This window comes from Oncorhynchus clarkii, chromosome 29 (assembly GCF_045791955.1).
Source record: "Oncorhynchus clarkii lewisi isolate Uvic-CL-2024 chromosome 29, UVic_Ocla_1.0, whole genome shotgun sequence".
Classification (NCBI taxonomy): domain Eukaryota; kingdom Metazoa; phylum Chordata; class Actinopteri; order Salmoniformes; family Salmonidae; genus Oncorhynchus; species Oncorhynchus clarkii.
This window is the reverse complement of record NC_092175.1, coordinates 9,106,092-9,125,684: the sequence shown is the minus strand read 5'-3', so window position 1 is coordinate 9,125,684 and position 19,593 is coordinate 9,106,092. Positions and strand designations below refer to the sequence as shown.

At 42.7% G+C, this 19,593-nt stretch overlaps 2 protein-coding genes across 2 annotated transcripts; one reads left to right on the top strand and one right to left on the bottom strand.

The window, feature by feature from the left end:
- Positions 1-1,579: 1,579 nt before the first annotated feature.
- On the top strand, positions 1,580-11,719 carry LOC139388332 (vacuolar protein sorting-associated protein 37B-like). The gene is made up of 4 exons (XM_071134943.1): positions 1,580-1,762; positions 7,519-7,690; positions 8,801-8,883; positions 10,243-11,719. The coding sequence occupies exons 1-4, from the start codon at positions 1,649-1,651 to the stop codon at positions 10,630-10,632; spliced, it is 759 nt and encodes a 252-aa protein (XP_070991044.1). The 5' UTR covers positions 1,580-1,648; the 3' UTR covers positions 10,633-11,719.
- Positions 11,720-11,804: 85 nt separating this feature from the next.
- LOC139388039 (tubulin alpha chain, testis-specific-like) lies at positions 11,805-15,050 on the bottom strand. Its single transcript, XM_071134534.1, has 6 exons — positions 14,911-15,050; positions 14,542-14,764; positions 14,276-14,424; positions 12,974-13,126; positions 12,278-12,805; positions 11,805-12,164 (listed from the first exon to the last, which is right to left on the bottom strand). The coding sequence occupies exons 1-6, from the start codon at positions 14,911-14,913 to the stop codon at positions 11,868-11,870; spliced, it is 1,353 nt and encodes a 450-aa protein (XP_070990635.1). The 5' UTR covers positions 14,914-15,050; the 3' UTR covers positions 11,805-11,867.
- Between the last annotated feature and the right edge of the window lie 4,543 nt (positions 15,051-19,593).

Here is a 19,593-nt window from a genome sequence, read left to right as displayed (position 1 = left end):
CTCTTGTCTCCATTACTTAGGCAACTAAATTGTACTGTAGGTTGACAGCACATACAGTGGGGAGAACAAGTATTTGATACACTGCCGATTTTCTGTCTGTCATTTTTATCATAGGTACACTTCAACTGTGAGAGACGGAATCTAAAACAAAAATCCAGAAAATCACATTGTATGATTTTTAAGTAATTAATTAGCATTTTATTGCATGACATAAGTATTTGATCACCTACCAACCAGTAAGAATTCCGGCTCTCACAGACCTGTTAGTTTTTCTTTAAGAATCCCTCCTGTTCTCCACTCATTACCTGTATTAACTGCACCTGTTTGAACTCGTTACCTGTATAAAAGACACCTGTCCACACACTCAATCAAACAGACTCCAACCTCTCCACAATGGCCTCCGCAATAAAATGCAAATTAATTACTTAAAAATCATACAATGTGATTTTCTGGATTTTTGTTTTAGATTCCGTCTCAATTCTATGGCAACAGCTCTGGTGGACATTCCTGCAGTCAGCATGACAATTGCACGCTCTGTGGCAATGTGTTGTGTGATTAAACTGCACATTTTAGAGTGGCCTTTTATTGTCCCCAGCACAAGGTTAATCTGTGTAATGATCATGCTCTTTTGTCAGCTTCTTGATATGCCACACCTGTCAAGTTGATGGATTATCTTGGCAAAGGAGAAATGCTCACCCTAACAGCATAACAGCATCTAACATCCGTAAACGAATTTGTGCACAACATTTTTTACATGTTTTTTTTGTGTGGATGGAAAATTTCTGGGATATTTTATTTCAGCTCATGAAACGTTGGACACTCAATTTACATGTTGCATTTACATTTTTGTTCTATGTGTGTGTGTGTCTCTGTCTCTCTCGCTCTCTCTCTCTTTTTATATATAAATGTATTATAATAATAATGTTTTGGACATAAAATTAAAAGTAAATTTAAAAAATGATCTGAAAGTGATGTTAATTTAGATAATCTGTTACCAATTATTCTCACGCATAAATAGAGGCATATGTGATCGTATCCCAATGTAATCAAGGTTTGAAATGATTCTGTTTTTGTCAAATACTGTATCTGTTTGAGCTTCTTTCGGTCAATTTTCAGTGTACAAATTATGTATAACTATGTTTAATTAACTACGTTCAAGAAGAAATCGAATCGCGGCTGAATGTAATTTGGAACCCCTGGTTTATAGCATTTATTCGTTTTTTTGTGTTCAGTGCATTCACCTTTATGAGTGTATGTGTATACATTTCAGAGTATGTTTACTTTGTATTGTAAAGATTTACAAACACATGTTCATAAAATGGTATGCAAATATGCTACAGGTCTTGTCTGAATTTTGTGATTTTTTTTTAGCCCTGAGAATTTATCCTTTAGCATGTAAACAACCTAATAACGTCATGGTCTTCTCAGATACGTTTTTAAGAAACACAGAACTAGCATACAAGTAAAGATAATGTTTATTGAAAAAGTTGCCAGCTAACTACATCAGAAATTCCACAACCATTTTCATGATTCTTTGCTCCCTTCTGATTTGCCAGAAATCGTCCCTATTTCCGGTTTGTGATCCAAGCACTTCTCTGTTCTGAGCCGAAACAACTGTAGCTAGACGGATCGATAGACAACAACCATCATGGGTGAAATGGCAGAACTCACGGATAAATTTAGCTCATTCACAATGACTCAATTAAACGAGTTGCTTGAAGACGATGAAAAACTAAATGATATTGTCAAAGAAATGGACGAGGTAAGTTCCCATTGTGTTTTGCTAGCGTTAGCTATCCCTAGTAACACTAACCAGAATCAAAACATCTAGCTAGCTGTGCACTTATGTATGTCGTCAGGCAGACCTGGCTTCATTCATAAATTCCTTCTTGAATGCATTGAGCAAGCTCATCAACATCCACCTCTTTGCAGCACAGCTGAGAAGCATGCTCCTTGTACTGTACTCAACATTTGGCACAATATTTCTATTGTCGAATCACTTTCGACAATAACCCTGTTTGTGTACATATAGCAGGTCACAAATGGTATTGCGGCATTGTCATTAAGGCACAAATGCAATCTGATGCCCATTTTTACAGAAGTAATGGACCCACCCGCGTTTAGGAACTGAACAGATTTGAGGGGACCTGGTCCCTGATCTGTCTTATGGTACCTAGTAGTGGTGGTATTTGATCCTATTATATGCTAAGGGAACACACAAGACAACCGGCCATCAGCTCTCTCTGGAAGGTGCGACATCTGTGAAAAGTTGGGAGAGGTTTTCCTATTGAGTAACCTAGGTGGAGCACACCTCTTTAGTCATCATTGTTGACACATTTAGCACACAGAGCACAGCTGGTTCATACGCAGATATATTACGACTATAAACACCTAGGGCTGGGCGGTATACCGGTATTGATGTACGGATCGGTTTGGGTTTTTACTTGACCCTCAATACCGGTATTTGAATGTTTGGTTTGTTAAATGTGAAAAGCAGTGTGTAACGTCCATTTTTATAGTTTACTTCGCTACTTGAGCCATCTATCTCCACTCTCTATGCCGCTTTCCCACACGGACCTAGCCAAGCCCCCCCTGTCACTCAAGGAGCGCATTTGATGTTCCTCAACCACCGGACACTGCAACACTGTTGATGACAACGATGCGGTTGTCACGTTGCTTCTTAATATAAATACACTAACATTCTATAATTACACTGTTATCTTGTGTTTCTTACATCTGCAAACAGCCAGTTTGTCTTTTGTTAGAAAGTTGTTCCTAAATCTTGTTAGCCGCTAATCGCCAGCTAGCTATTACATGTACTGAGTCAGAGCAAGCGTAATTAGCTATACAGCATGATAATACCAGTGCTGGTGTAGACCTAAATCACCATGTTGTTTTTGCAACAGTGTCTTCTAAATTAGAGGCAAAGCAATAATATGTTAGCTACATAAAGTAGCTAAGAGAACACATTCAATGTAGCCCAACAAAAAAAAAACAATGTTGCCAAAGATTATAGGGTCCCCAAGGAAACAACTCTCAACTCATTGGTTCCTAGTCTGTCACAATAACTCCTCCCTGGTATTTTCATTCGTTGTCATGTCAAACAACACTGTATTGAAAGTGCCCACCATTATATTCTAACAATATAATTAGAATATACATTCTATTCCGATGATTCCAAAAGTTAACCCAAGCGTTTTGCTCTAAATCGCAAGTCAAATTGCAACATTTGGTTAAAAATAAGGCCCAGATTACTTGCACATATCGTGCAGCCCAAGTGGCAGTGTGGAGATGATCTCAAATGCAGAAATTAATGAAAATTATGACTTTTGGGGTTCAAGTTGAATTGAACAGTATGAAACAATTAGTATGGAGAAAGACCCATTGAAATCACTTAGAATGTATGTGTTGCCACCCTAGGGTCACACACTACTCATAACGCAAATTTAGAAAATGTCTTATTAACAAACATAAAATAACATCATAGCGTCATTTTTTATTTCTTTTTAATACAGTGCTATAATATTTTGGCCATATCGCCCAGCCCTATAAACACCTCTCACAGCCGGTTGACATCTGGTTAAATAAGATATACTTTATTAGTCCATGCAAGATGGACATTTGTCGTCTTCTTTTTTATTTTTACAATTTTATTTCACCTTTATTTAACCAGGTAGGCTAGTTGAGAACAAGTTCTCATTTACAACTGCGACCTGGCCAAGATAAAGCAAAGCAGTGTGAACAGACAACAACACAGAGTTACACATGGAGTAAACAATAAACAAGTCAATAACACAGTAGAAAAAAAGAGTATACAGTGCCTTGCGAAAGTATTCGGCCCCCTTGAACTTTGCAACCTTTTGCCACATTTCAGGCTTCAAACATAAAGCTATAAAACTGTATTTTTTTGTGAAGAATCAACAACAAGTGGGACACAATCATGAAGTGGAACGACATTTATTGGATATTTCAAACTTTTTTAACAAATCAAAAACTGAAAAATTGGGCGTGCAAAAAGCCCCTTTACTTTCAGTGCAGCAAACTCTCTCCAGAAGTTCAGTGAGGATCTCTGAATGATCCAATGTTGACCTAAATGACTAATGATGATAAATACAATCCACCTGTGTGTAATCAAGTCTCCGTATAAATGCACCTGCACTGTGATAGTCTCAGAGATCCGTTAAAAGCGCAAAGAGCATCAGGAAGAACAAGGAACACACCAGGCAGGTCCGAGATACTGTTGTGAAGAAGTTTAAAGCCGGATTTGGATACAAAAAGATTTCCCAAGCTTTAAACATCCCAAGGAGCACTGTGCAAGCGATAATATTGAAATGGAAGGAGTATCAGACCATTGCAAATCTACCAAGACCTGGCCGTCCCTCTAAACTTTCAGCTCATACAAGGAGAAGACTGATCAGAGATGCAGCCAAGAGGCCCATGATCACTATGGATGAACTGCAGAGATCTACAGCTGAGGTGGGAGACTCTGTCCATAGGACAACAATCAGTCGTATATTGCACAAATCTGGCCTTTATGGAAGAGTGGCAAGATGAAAGCCATTTCTTAAAGATATCCATAAAAAGTGTTGTTTAAAGTTTGCCACAAGCCACCTGGGAGACACACCAAACATGTGGAAGAAGGTGCTCTGGTCAGATGAAACCAAAATTGAACTTTTTGGCAACAATGCAAAACGTTATGTTTGGCGTAAAAGCAACACAGCTCATCACCCTGAACATACCATCCCCACTGTCAAACATGGTGGTGGCAGCATCATGGTTTGGGCCTGCTTTTCTTCAGCAGGGACAGGGAAGATGGTTAAAATTGATGGGAAGATGGATGGAGCCAAATACAGGACCATTCTGGAAGAAAACCTGATGGAGTCTGCAAAAGACCTGAGACTGGGACGGAGATTTGTCTTCCAACAAGACAATGATCCAAAACATAAAGCAAAATCTACAATGGAATGGTTCAAAAATAAACATATCCAGGTGTTAGAATGGCCAAGTCAAAGTCCAGACCTGAATCCAATCGAGAATCTGTGGAAAGAACTGAAAACTGCTGTTCACAAATGCTCTCCATCCAACCTCACTGAGCTCGAGCTGTTTTGCAAGGAGGAATGGGAAAAAATGTCAGTCTCTCGATGTGCAAAACTGATAGAGACATACCCCAAGCGACTTACAGCTGTAATCGCAGCAAAAGGTGGCGCTACAAAGTATTAACTTAAGGGGGCTGAATAATTTTGCACGCCCAATTTTTCAGTTTTTGATTTGTTAAAAAAGTTTGAAATATCCAATAAATGTTGTTCCACTTCATGATTGTGTCCCACTTGTTGTTGATTCTTCACAAAAAAATACAGTTTCATATCTTTATGTTTGAAGCCTGAAATGTGGCAAAAGGTCGCAAAGTTCAAGGGGCCGAATACTTTCGCAAGGCACTGTATACATTGTGTGCAAAAGGCATGAGGGGGTAGGCGAATAATTACAATTTTGCAGATTAACACTGGAGTGATAAATGATCAGATGGTCATGTGCAGGTAGAGATACTGGTGTGCAAAAGAGCAGAAAAGTAAATAAATAAAAACAGTATGGGGATGAGGTAGGTAGATTGGGTGGGCTATTTACAGATGGACTATGTTTATCCAACCCCACCGATATACACACATTAGGTTGGAGAAGCTGGAGCAGAGGACGGATGTCAGTGTTTTCAAAAACTGTACAGCATTCTGCCACTATGTTGTTCATCATCTCTCCATCCCTAGCCAGCCTTGTGTAGTGTAGGTTTTGGGAAATCCGTCTTCTTGCTTCTTCATCTTCTGTATTTGTTAATCCAGTAGACATGTACAGTACCAGTCAACTTTGGACACACCAACTCAATCAAGGGTTTTTCTTTATTTTCTATATTGTAGAATAATAGTGAAGACATCAACACTATGAAATAACACATATGGAAGCACATAGTAACCAAAAAAGTGTTAAACAAATCCAAATGTATTTTATATTATTCAAAGTAGCCACCCTTTACCTTGATGACAGCTTTGTGTAACAGTATAGATTTTACGTCCGTCCCCTCGCCCCGACCTGGGCACGAACCAGGGACGCTCTGCGCACGTCAACAGTCACCCTCGAAGCATCGTTACCCATCGCTCCACAAAAGCCGCGGCCCTTGCAGAGCAAGGGGAACCACTACTTCAAGGTCTCAGAGCAAGTGACGTCACCGATTGAAACGCCACTAGCGCGCACCACTGCTAACTAGCTAGCCATTTCACGTCGGCTACACTTGCACATTCTTGGCATTCTCTCAACCAGCTTCCTGAGGAATGCTTTTCCAACCGTCTTAAAGGAGTTCCCACATATGCTGAGCACTTGTTGACTGCTTTTCCTTCACCATCTTCTGTATCTACCTTGTCACAACACCAATTGATTGGCTCAAACGCATTATTAAGAAGGAAAGAAATTGCACAAATGAACATTTAAGGCACACCTGTTAATTGAAATGCATTCCATGTGACTACTTCATGAAGCTGGTTGAGAGAATCCCAAGAGTGTGCAAAGCTGTCATCAAGGCAAAGGGTGGCTACTTTTGAAGAATCTCAAATATAAAATATATTTAGATTTGTTTAACACTTTTTTTGGTTACTACATGATTTAATGTGTTATTTCATAGTTTTTATGTCTTCACTATTATTCTACAATGAAGAAAATAGTACAAATAAAGAAAAAAAATTGAAACGATTAGGTGTGTCCAAACTTTTGACCGGTACTGTATGAGGCTGAATCAAGACTCCCCACCATGACGCTGGTGGAAGATGCTCATCCTTACCCACCAATGTGGAAATAGATTTACACAAACAACCTGTGAGCAGAGATGCAAATCTGTGGTTGTGGCTGCCTCTACGGCTGGAAGGCTGTCTAGTGCCTGCTACTCTGGCTTGATGCCAGCAAGGCACCATACTATCCCAACCATGTTATTTATGATTTAATTATAGCTTAGTTCATTAGTACTGATATCTTTACAATCCCCTTCACCAAAAACCTACACGCAGATTATAAATCCCTGTAATAGACACACGAGTCGTAGGCTACTATATCTGCATTGTATCGCTGCAGAAAGCAGAGCTCTGATCGCTCTGAGGGCAGTGAAATCAATACAGGACATACACAGTCAAACACAGTTTAAACACCGTCACTGATAGCCTGCTGAACTCTATAGTGAGCCGGTGCAGGGCTGGGGCCATGCAAGGCTAAAACACAGCACTCAATAAAGGTGTGGAGTAATCCGTGTCCTCCATAAGAATAGACTCATATTTAACCTCCAGCGGTTAGGCTCTAAGCTGGCTTGTCCCTGACCTATAGGTCTACATACCACGGCGTGGAGGTCTGGGTGGGTCGATCTCTCTCTGTCTGCATGTATTGTGTTTAGTGCTACTGACCCCACCTTCCCCCTTGTCTCCTTATCTCCCTTTTACCTCTCTCCCTGTGTGTACGGTGTGTGTGTCTATGTCACTGTGTGTGTTATAGATGCGTGAGGTGCAGCAGGTGAAGGAGCTGACCCTAGGCAGTAACATCAGCCTGGCTGAACAGAACCTCCAGCTGCAGCCGAGACTGGACCTGCAGAAGAACCAGCTCACCTCACGCTACCGCCACCTACAGGAGCTCTACGACAACTACCAGCTACGCAAGTCCACACTCGGTAAGAGCCTTAGTAACTAGTCCACACTTGGTAAGAGCCCTAGCACGCTACCCTAGCAAGTCCACACTCTGTAAGAGCCTTAGTAACTAGTCCACACTTGGTAAGAGCCCTAGCACGCTACCCAAGCAAGTCCACACTCTGTAAGAGCCCTAGCTAGTCCACAATTGGTAAGAGCTTTAGCTAGTGCACACTAGATAAGAATGCTAGCAAGTCCACATTCGATAAGAGCCCTAGCTAGTCCACATTACTAAGTCCACAGCGTGTACCAGTCTCTGTCTCTACATCTCAATCTGTGCACTCTTGCTCTCTGAAAGACTAGTCTTTCTCTCTCTGTGTCTGTGTTGGTAGCTGACTATTTTCTACCAGCTACATGTCTGTCTGGTCTAGCCAGTTCAGTCAGTTGTCGTTCCAAGATACTGATCCTCTGTCATTCGGGTTGTCACAACATGGCCACGATAGAAAGGAGGGAAGCACACAGCCTTTCTAAAATGGCTGTGACGATACCAGTATCGCAATGTTTTTTTTTTCTTCCCCCATGTCAAAAATTCAAACACGAAGCAGGCCAAACTCTTTGGTCTTTTAAAAACCTGCTGTATGTAAAATATTGTGTGATTTTATAGTTTGGAAAATAAATACATGTGACTCTGGATGACAACATAATTATTTTTGTTTCCAACATTAGGGCTGTTTTCCTAAAGAAGCTAAATCCGCTTCATGTTTTGTTTCCTTTCCACAGTACTAACAAGTATCGCGATCTCCCGGACCTACTTTCTAACCACAGTTTCCACCACCAAACTAAGCCCTAACATTAACCCCTAAATCAAGAACAGATATCTTATGTGCTTGATCTTCAATACATTTTCTTTGTCCTTTCTAGCATGGCCATCTAGTGATCACTGTGTCAGTCAGCTGTTACCTGATACCCCTGGCTTTCCTGTACTCAATGCTGCTTTGCGTCCTTTGAATGGCCCAGCCAGCCAGCTACTGTAGTCCCGTCACATTCCAGCCCTGCCCCAGAAATCAGGTCACGACTTAGATTCAGGACAGTGATTCACTGTGTGGTGATCAGTGTTTGTTTTAGTGTTTTCTAACTGTTTCTCTCTCTCTCAGACCCTGGTACAGAGAACAGTTCTCTGGACATTCTGCTGGCTCTGCTGCAAGCTGAGGGAGCCAAGATAGAGGAAGAGACTGAGGTGAGAGACACACAATAATACACTCACAACTACACTTATGCTACAATACACTCTCACAACTACACACGAACACAGATTAATACAGTCATGTACACACTCGGGGGTGAAAGTAGAATTAATTTCTTCCCAGTACAGGATCTCCTATATTTGCACGTGCACCAACATTTTTTATGGGTCTAATCATAGATTTACGTATTTTATTTCCTTTTTATTTTTATTTCACCTTTATTTAACCAGGTAGGCCAGTTGAGAACACCTTTATTTAACCAGGTAGGCCAGTTGAGAACACCTTTATTTAACCAGGTAGGCCAGTTGAGAACACCTTTATTTAACCAGGTAGGCCAGTTGAGAACAAGTTCTCATTTACAACTGCGATCTGTCCAAGATGAAGCAAAGCAGTGCGACACAAACAACAGTTACACATGGAATAAACAAACGTACAGTCAATAACACAATAGAAATATACAGTGTGTGCAAATGAAGTAAGGAGGTAAGGCAATAAATAGGTCAATAGTGGCAAACTAATTACAATTTAGCTATTGACACTGGAGTGATAGATGAGCAGATGATGATGTGTAAGTAGAAATACTGGTGCGCAAAAGAGCAGAAAAACAAAAACAAATTTGGGGATGAGGTAGGTAGTTGGGTGGATGGGCTATTTACAGATGGGCTGTGTACAGCTGCAGCGATCGGTAAGCTGCTCTGACAGTTTTACCGATCTGATATAAAATCCATATTAATTCAATAGGATCTCTGTGGGCCTTGTCATAAAAACTTGTCATTTCACTTTTAAAATGTATGACCTTTTTATTGGGGCATAAACACAACCAGTCATGTTTTTTTTATCTGATTGTCAAACAATCACTTCAAAGGGCTTTACTAGGCTACATGCGCACGTTCACACATTCCATTCTCCAAACAGTGGTGAATGGAACGAGACATGTTACACAAAACACCAAAAAAGTATAATGACATTTGGCGATTGTTTGTCCCTTCAGTCCGTGCACCGGCCACTCCTCTCTGCCTTGGCAAAATGTCTGTGTTTTCATTTAACCACTTCGGATTTTGGAGTGTAGGCTATACCACTTGTTTTCAATTCCATTTGCATTTTTCATGCCTCAGACATGCGGTAATGATAAAAAAGGAGTGTAATAGCCTACAGTTTTCTTGACATTTTGTTTTAATTATTGTGATAGGTTCATGTTTTATCGGTATGGCATACCCTCACTATTTATTTTGCCCGGGATACCGTACAGCCTTATTTTCACCCCTGCGACACGTACAATAATACTCACTCTAAGGTATTTTGTGTTGACGTGTGTTAGTTTAAGTGTGTTTGCTTGTGCCGTCCCTGTGTAGAACATGGCAGACTCGTTCCTGGATGGAGAGCTGCCTCTCGACTGCTTTATCGACGACTACCAGCAGAGGCGCCATCTCGCTCACCTGCGCCGCGTCAAGATTGACAAACTCCGAGAGCTGGCGCTGAAGGGTCTCACTCGGCCCACCCAGATTCCTTCCCAGCCCAGCCGACCCCAGGACCTCCCCTCTACCAATGGGGCCCCCTCCCCCCAATCCACGCGAGCTGCCTCTTCTCCCTCCCCTCAGCACAGCGGCCTACCCTATCCAGTCGCCCCCTATCCCCCAATGCCTTTCCCCAGCTGCCCTTACATGCCCCAGCCCTACCTTCAAACCTCCCAGCAACACCCGCCCCCCAGGACTGGCTTCATCATGCAGTGTCCGTCTCCATAGAAACGCCATGGATGACCTTCCCTACCTTTTGACCTGTGGCACACTGAAGGGTTGACCCAATGAGGGTTGGTGACCTAACCAATTACAGCCCCTCTGTCAGTAACACTGAGGGAAACGTCCTCTGACCAGCTTCTCAGAGGCTCTCCGCTCTCAGACGGACTCTGTCCAGTGACTACAGCCTGGACGGTACATTAGGGGTTGGTTCTCTTAGTTTTATTCCAAGACTAACTTTCTGATTTAATCTTCTGAACACATAGCTAAACCTAACCATCTGTCTGACTGGTAGATATGGTAACTTGCAGTATAGATGTTTTTGTAAGCTAAAGGTCCCTCTCTGAAGGGTGTGTGCGCACACAGAGGTTGGTAATCATAACATAGTTAGCTCAAAAGTTCCTATGCTTCTAAAGGAAGAAGTCCTGGTCCATCAACAATGAACAGAACTATACAAATAGTATAGTTTCATTTAAATTCAAAATGTACTGCATGGCATCGTAAATATTTTAAAATCAACTAATCGATGAGTCTGTTTCTTTCCAGCTGGTTGGGAGGATGTGAGTTCACGTGCAAAAAGTTCATAGAAACAAGACTAGGAATGTACTGTGTTAAGGAGATAAACATTTGGGGTGGATATGAATCTTACACTTGGCTAGTTTTGTATACTGGTATAAGAGGGAGTTCTCCCAACTGGAATTGATAATTGTAAAATTTTTAGAGCAATAACCATGCAGCTTAAGTTGATGTCAGTATGCCAAAGTAATTGTTTCCCTGATGGGCTGGGTGCTCGCCAGCCAGGCTACAGCACTCTTGGACTAGTATCAGTGATTTTAATGACTAATTATATGCACACCTAGCTGTAATCTGTACAGTGGGTTCTCAGTTGCACTTACAGAACAGCTCACCTCAAGTAGGGAAAGCATATAGGGGTTCAAATATTAACTATTTAAAGGTATTTTTAAAAGCCCCCCCCCCGTATGGTACCGGTTTTATACTCCATTAGGAACTAACTAATGTAATGCTAGACTAGCAGACTGGTTGACATGCTCACTTTCCATAATAATCAATAAACCTGTTATAATTGATACTGTGTGCTCTGCCTAATGTCCCAGTGGTCTGTTCGTTGCCATCTACTGGACACCAAACATTAAGAACAGATGGTACAAAGGACACAGGAGAATAGACCAAAGAACTTTTATTAAAATCGACAGTAAAACATTGGTCAGTAAGTAGGTCAGGGTTTAGTACTCCTCTCCTTCCTCAGCCTCTCCCTCCACCGAATCCACTCCCACTTCCTCGTAGTCCTTCTCCAGGGCAGCCAGATCTTCTCTGGCCTCTGAGAACTCCCCCTCCTCCATACCCTCTCCCACATACCAGTGTACAAAGGCACGCTTGGCGTACATCAGATCAAACTTGTGGTCGAGTCGAGCCCAGGCCTCAGCGATGGCTGTGGTGTTGCTCAACATGCAAACGGCTCTCTGGACCTTGGCAAGATCTCCACCTGGCACCACCGTGGGTGGCTGGTAGTTGATGCCTACCTACAGGGCACAAGAACAAAACAAAAAAAATTATAATAATCTGACTAACCAATTGTACTTGAAAAGGTTTGGGAAGATAGATCACTGAATGAATAAACCCATTATATGTTTACCTTGAAGCCGGTGGGGCACCAGTCAACAAACTGGATAGTGCGTTTGGTCTTGATGGTGGCGATAGCAGCATTGACATCCTTAGGCACCACATCCCCACGATACAGCATGCAGCAGGCCATGTACTTGCCATGGCGAGGGTCACACTTCACCATCTGGTTGGCTGGCTCGAAGCAAGCGTTGGTGATCTCTGCCACAGAAAGCATCTCGTGGTAGGCTTTCTCAGCAGAGATGATGGGTGCGTAGGTGACCAGGGGGAAGTGGATACGGGGGTATGGCACCAGGTTGGTCTGGAACTCAGTCAGGTCCACGTTGAGGGCTCCATCGAAACGCAGAGAAGCTGTGATGGAGGAGACGATCTGGCCAATGAGCCTGTTGAGGTTAGTATAAGTGGGGCGCTCAATGTCCAGGTTCCGACTGCAAATGTCATAAATGGCCTCATTGTCGACCATGAAGGCACAGTCTGAGTGTTCCAGGGTGGTGTGGGTGGTCAGGATAGAGTTGTAGGGCTCCACCACTGCTGTGGACACCTGAACACATACAAGAGGTAGACCTGTCATCTGGTGTCACGGTTTGATAATCAACATCTCCATTTAGAAGAAAAGTATTGAGTACAGGACAATTAAGTCCAATACGATTTTGCTAATGTAGAAATCTACCAAATATTAATGTGAGCAAGTAAATTAAACCACTCATACCTGAGGTGACGGGTAAATGGCAAATTCCAGTTTGGATTTTTTGCCATAGTCCACTGACAGTCTCTCCATGAGCAGAGAAGCAAAGCCGGAGCCGGTTCCACCACCAAAGCTGTGGAAGATCAGGAAGCCCTGAAGCCCAGTGCACTGGTCCGACTGGGGTGAGAAACAGACAGGCCTCACAGGTTTAACAACCGCCGCAGGTAGATTTGCCATTTGTGGCTAAGAAGGCTTTCACCAGCCACATTGGCAGGTGGCCAGGGCTCCACAGTATAAGCACTTCACTAGCATTTGCAAATTCATACTTTTCAAATCATATGGTTTGGTTTCCATACTTACACCAATTTGAAGGTCCAGGTAGTCACAAAAATAGATGGGTGTTAGTTAAATTATGATTGTAATGAATGGAGCAAATTTGGAGCAGGTTTTTTGTGTAAGCGTGGAGCAGATTTTAGCAGTGGTAGAAAGGGATATGGAGTACTGGTTAAGGCCATTTTCAAATCCCACTCATTGCTCACACTCGACAGGCACAAACATGGCCTTGAGTAGCACTACCACGGTAACCTACTGCCCTTAAAGGGTCAGGTGCAATTAGTCTCATCTGTGATATTTTGGTTAAGACAGTCTTATTAGTAATACAATGTATTGTTGTAGAAACATCAAAGCATGCGCATCTGTTTTCAGAAGTACACAGCTGCTGTCACGGCTTTTGAGAGTCATGTTGGCTTGCAGTGATGACCCAAAAATGTATGCATTCAGTTGTACAATTCACTAGGTATTCCCCTTACCCTGTCCTTTTCTTGTTTTTAAATCTGCGAGAAGTGCTACACCTGGTGGAGAGAGGCTATACGACACAGAATGAGTTGCAATTATGCGTGCTGCACGTTACGTCATGACACGTCATATTAACGTACAGCGTCAGAGGGGTCCGTTTTTTTCCCTCATCTTTCCTCCAATTCTATCGGGTCATCTCAAGCAAGGTTTGAATAGAAACGTAGTTCCCGCCCAATATTGATGCCAACAGTCCCACTAGTTCTCATTGCACCCTCGGTTTGAATTCCACGGTTGCGCAAATATGCACGGAATGTGATTAGTCAACAGTGCATTTCTCAACTTGAGCGCACACGTTCTCCTCGTAAAATGGGTAATCAGAGCCATGCAATACAACAAGCTAACGTTACTCTAACTATTTGTTCCTCCCCAAAAATAAAACGCTGCTATGCAGCTATAGTAGCTAGCTTACACAACTAGGAATTGAAAGCAGACGGCTTCAGTTCAGGGTAACAAAAAGACAACGTTACTAACCAGCTTGCGAACTCGGTCCAGCACCAGGTCGACGATCTCCTTGCCAATGGTGTAGTGGCCTCGGGCGAAGTTGTTGGCGGCATCCTCTTTACCGGTGATGAGCTGCTCCGGGTGGAACAACTGACGGTATGTCCCGGTGCGAACCTCATCTACAAAAACAGTTCAGGCGCGATTTCTTAAACGGGCCTTTTTTTATACAAGTTACATTCGCTATCTAACGTCACATAGATTAACATCTGAATACCAACTTTATTTTCGTCCTTTACCAACAACAGTTGGTTCGAGATCCACAAACACAGCACGGGGGACATGTTTTCCCGCTCCGGTCTCGCTGAAGAAGGTGTTGCATGAGTCATCCCCTCCGCCGATGGTTTTGTCACTGGGCATCTGCCCATCGGGCTGGATCCCATGTTCCAAGCAGTACAGTTCCCAGCAGGCATTCCCGATCTGAACACCGGCCTGACCAACGTGGATAGAGATGCACTCACGCTGTGGGTAGAAATGAAATCATTATATTGACTGGCTAATTAATGTTAGCTAAAGCAAGGGAATTCAGCTAACGTTAGCGAGACCAAAATGAGTTCGTCCGTTGAGCTAGCCACCGCCACTAAAGTTACTCTCGACATGAAACGTACCATTTCGATTCTATAAAGTATGACCTGCAGTTATTATGGCTTGCTACGAAACGTCGCTCTTGACTATATAATTTCAAACGGTCAACTGCCCAATTGTTTCGAAAATATACGTCGATTCACAATGATATATACCCCAGAATGAGCCCCGCCTTTGTTTCAACCCGATTGGTTGCGTCTGTCTCTCTGTCTGTGTGACGTGCTCCGTTCACATCATGCAACGTACGAAGCATTTCGTTACGCCTAACGTCTTCACCGAGCCCCGCGAATGAACAGACAAAACATATTCCGCGTTCAGAACTGGGAACTCTGAAATGAACGAGCTCCGACTGGGAAAAATCGATTTTAACGGTCTTCCAACTCGGACACTCGTGCCGCGTGAACTCGGAAAAATACTGTGAACTCGGTAAAATACGACGTCAGTGATCTTCAGGTTGGAAATAGTTGGAATTCCGAGTTGGATGACCCTTCAAATCGATTTCCCATGTAGGAGCTTGCTTTTTTTCCCCCGAATTCCCAGTTGTTTTGAACGCGGCATAAATATATTTCAACGCAAAATGGAGGAGTCTATGTCAGAGATCGCATTTATTCTGGGCGATTACAAAGTATGATCCTGTTATTCGAGTCAGTATAATTATGTTGCTTCAGGTGATATTAAAACATGTTTAGTTACGTTTTCCTCAACTTGTTTCTCTTAACTTTATTGCAGGTCAAGCTAGCGCTGCGCTAGTTTATGCTTCATCTGGAAATGTGGCTCTGCACAGAGGTTGTGATGCAATTGCAGAGGCCAAATCGCCTTGCTCCTCCCATATTTTGCATTTTATAACAATGCGAGGGCTCTGTTTTGCACTGCATTGACATGATTGGTTGACAACAAACATGGAGAACTGTAAAGCAAGGCTTTCAGAACAATGTCACAAATAAAAAAACATATTTATGGTACCTCATGTAGGGATTTATGGTACCTCATGTAGGCTCTGTCCGGTTACGACAGAGCCTGGGCGCGAACCCAGGGACTCTGATGGCACAGCTGGCGCTGCAGTACAGTTGAACTAACTGGAAAGAGATCGGGGAGGTAAATGCTGTAAAGAGGTCAATGGAATACAAGGACGCTGGATTGGCGCACATTCAACCAATCTGATCTATCAATCGGAAAATCCGATTTGGATATATTTGGCTGGTTTCGTTGCATAACATTTGGAAGCTGTCCCTTTTCAGGTTAAGAAATGTGACTGCGAAATGCTAACTCCCATTCGTATAAGCTGGTAGCATAGCTAGCATATAGAAATCGGTGGTGGTAGTCAAAGTAGTTTTTAACTGTAATGCAGTTGATTGATGACGTCGACATGTATTGGGGTTGACATCCATACAAGCATTATTCTCCAATGTATACCTCAACAGAGTGAAATAGACATAAACAAAAGCCTAAATGTAGGCACGTTTTGCTGGGGGGCAATTGGGGGATTCGGGAACTAAGGTAAAAAACAGTTTCAGGTTGGATATTTGCACTTTCAAACCTCAATAGCTTTCAAACCACTTGTGCCACAGACTCCAAATAAGTGTCATGATGTTGGAAAAATTGCGCACAACATTGCGCAGGTCTTATTTTCACGATTTGGACCTTAATTCGATTTGCAACGCTAATAAACTTGGAAATGTGAGCAACATTTTGTATTCCTAGATTATTTAGGGAGTGTAAACAAAGTCCAAACTTCTTTTTACATTTGAATTGCAATAGCTCCTTGGTCATGTGACCTACGGACTTCAAACAAGGTTCAGGCCACTCAGTGGCCCTACACATTGCACACCCTTTAGTTTGTCCATTTTCATCTCACAAAATTTTACATTAATTTTGTAAACATTCTAATTTCAATAGCTCTTTGGTCACTCACACACCTATTCACTTGAGCCTTTTCCCTGGGGCCTTCCTGACCTCCAGGCAGGCCCCCATTGAACTGGTGACCTCTGACTCCTGGCCTCTAGGCCTACACTCCCTGCCCGCCTGCCTGCCCTCTCCCTGGGCCTGAGAGTGTACAGCTTACTCCCTGGAATTACTAAGACGTCTATAGGAGCGGGAATTTGAAACAGGCTCTGTCTGTGCTCCTGGTGACCTGCCTGCTTTTTTCTGCTCACAGTCTAAGCTTTCTCACAGCTGCTCCAGGACCTCTTGGGTTGAGGAGTCATTCTCTTCAAAACCTAATCGCAAACAAATACAAATATTTGTTTGGGGGGCTTCATGTCAGGGAAGCTGCCTCAAAGTCTACCCTCTCCAACTTACCGGACTGACTGAGTTCTGAACAACCCTCGCTGTTCTCTGATCCTGCGTCCAAGTATTATTGGGGCTCTTTCTGGTGGCTCTGTCTTGACTCTGTAGTGCATTTTTTCAGTTCTTTCTCTGGCTTGCCTGAAAAACACAAAAAGATGGCACATACATAACGGTAACAACAAATCCACATATTATCAAGTAACGACAATACAGCGTTCCACTTGCTTTACGAAAGCAGCCAATCTACCGTCACCAACTTACCGAACTGAGTGAGTTCTGAACAACACCCGCTGATCCTGCTTCCATGTCTTCTTGAGTCTTCATCTGTATCCAAGTCGATCTGATCCAAAGACTTGCTTTAGTATGCATGTGGTCCCTTTTCTATTGCTTGCTATCAGCAATTTGCTAACTTTGGCAAGCTGCATGGTGTTCTCAGATAGCCTATAATATTCATGGGGGACGCGAATATCATGACCCATAAACTTAGCGACTTGGTCCATTTTGTGATCTTGTGAATTCATCATCTGTTTTCTACGTTTAGTTGACCTGAGGCGCTCGGGATATTCCACTCCGCAGACAGAGGTAAAGTGCCGTAGGAAGTCAGATCCCCTGATGGGTGTGTTGGACGACAGTCTGGCAAAGAGGGTTTTCTTTGGGAACTCCCACCTGGCTCCTATGTGGTATGAGCATGTCAATAGAGGATGCTGTACGGTCTATGAGAAGAACAGGAACTTTTTGTTGTTGTTGATAGCTGTTGTATTGCATCATCTTCCACACCCCTGAGATGAGTATGACGTTTATTTTCATCTTCTGTAAGGGGAATGAAGTCATCTTTGTTCCACTTAGCTCGTTTAAGAGTATTTACGTACACCTCTTGATACAGACGTGTTTCAGCTTGTCTCCAGTAAATCAATGAATTTGAAAAAATATTACAGTGTATACTATGGTAGGAATACTATAGTATTCGCTGTATTGTTTTTGTTGACTTTACTGTAGTATACTGCAGTATTTACAGTTTACTATAGTATACAGTAAATGCTGCAGCAAAAAAAGACGAGTATATACTATAGTAATTACTATCGTGTTTTTGCTGACTGTAGTATACTGTAGTATTTACCAAAGTGTTTATATTTTATTATCTTTGACATAGAAGTGGGGGAGGGAGGGGTGGGTTTCTCCTTGAGGAAAACTACTGAAGAAATACTCAAAGAGCACATTTGAACAACTTCCATAACTGTAGAAAACACTAAGTATTTAATTTGCATATACCCTGCCCATTTCCCTCCCCTGAAGCGCTGAATTCTCCGTTCAGAACACAGTCCTATACTTGCAATTCAAAGAGCTGTCATACGCATCCAACAAAATGTTCTGCACTGCACCACTCTATAGCCATCTATAGCTAATTACAAGCAACTTGCTAAACTAAAAGACAAGACCTTACCTTATCTCTTCTGAGATGTTGGAGTCTGTTTCCCGGTGCATGACATAGTAGCTCAGCCAAGATAATAGCATGAAGTAAACACTGCACCGGTTTCCTACCTGCATCTCCATCCCGAATCACCTAGGTAAAGACAGATTCCGGTTGGATATTCAAGGATATTAGCCTGTAGTTTTCCTTTAGGGACCGTCAACATAGTGACAAATCAAAGTTTTCTCATTTCAATAGCTCTTTAACCATTACTCCTAAAATTTTCAAAACTGATTCTAGCTAACCCGATGGCATATACACACATTGCACACACTTTTTTGTGTTGATTTACATCTCGCCCTTTTCAAATTATTTATTTACATTTTCACATTTCAATAGCTCTTTGGTCATGTGCCCTACTGACTTCAAACAAGGTTCAGAATGTACACTCAGTGGGCCTACACATTTCACACCCTTTAGTTTGTCCATTTTCATCTCACACGTTTTTACATGAATATTTCAAAATGTCAATACCTCCTAGGTCATGTGACCTACTGACTTCAAACAAGGTTCCGAATGTACACGGACTGGCTGAGACAGGCGCCGCGAGGCATCCAGTGCGGTAACACGACCAATCCCAGAGAAGTTGGCGGGAGCCCCGGGGAGAGTTCTCTTTTCTTTGTGAAGGGCAGGGCGCCCTGGAATGGGTTCGCCCCGAGAGTAAGGCCCAAGCCCTTGAAAACATTGCGGTTTTGGCATCGTCCAGTGATCTCTCACTGGCCCTTGAAAATCCGGGGGAGTAGGTGTAAATCTCACGCTGGGCTGTACCGATATCCACAGCAGGTCTCCAAGGTGAACAGCCTCTGGCATGTTATAACAATGTAGGTAAGGGAAGTTGGCAAAAATGATCCTTAACTTCGGGATTAGGATTGGATTTAAGGGCTGGGTCGGGCTCGAGTGCGAAGTGGGGCTGGGCATGATCTGCGGCTGGGGGAACAGTCGCTCCATCACC

What these genes read in the sequence shown, in the direction of transcription:
- LOC139388039 (XM_071134534.1), bottom strand. An exon ending in TGGACCGAGTTCGCAAGCTG is followed by an intron (nt 13,127 to 14,275) that starts GTTAGTAACGTT and finishes TTCTCACCCCAG; the next exon opens with TCGGACCAGTGCACTGGGCT. An exon ending in CCATTTACCCGTCACCTCAG is followed by an intron (nt 12,806 to 12,973) that starts GTATGAGTGGTT and finishes GTATGTGTTCAG; the next exon opens with GTGTCCACAGCAGTGGTGGA.
- LOC139388332 (XM_071134943.1), top strand. Translation starts at nt 1,649, where the DNA reads ATGGGTGAAATGGCAGAACTCACGGATAAATTTAGCTCATTCACAATG. An exon ending in GCTACGCAAGTCCACACTCG is followed by an intron (nt 7,691 to 8,800) that starts GTAAGAGCCTTA and finishes TCTCTCTCTCAG; the next exon opens with ACCCTGGTACAGAGAACAGT. An exon ending in AGATAGAGGAAGAGACTGAG is followed by an intron (nt 8,884 to 10,242) that starts GTGAGAGACACA and finishes GTCCCTGTGTAG; the next exon opens with AACATGGCAGACTCGTTCCT.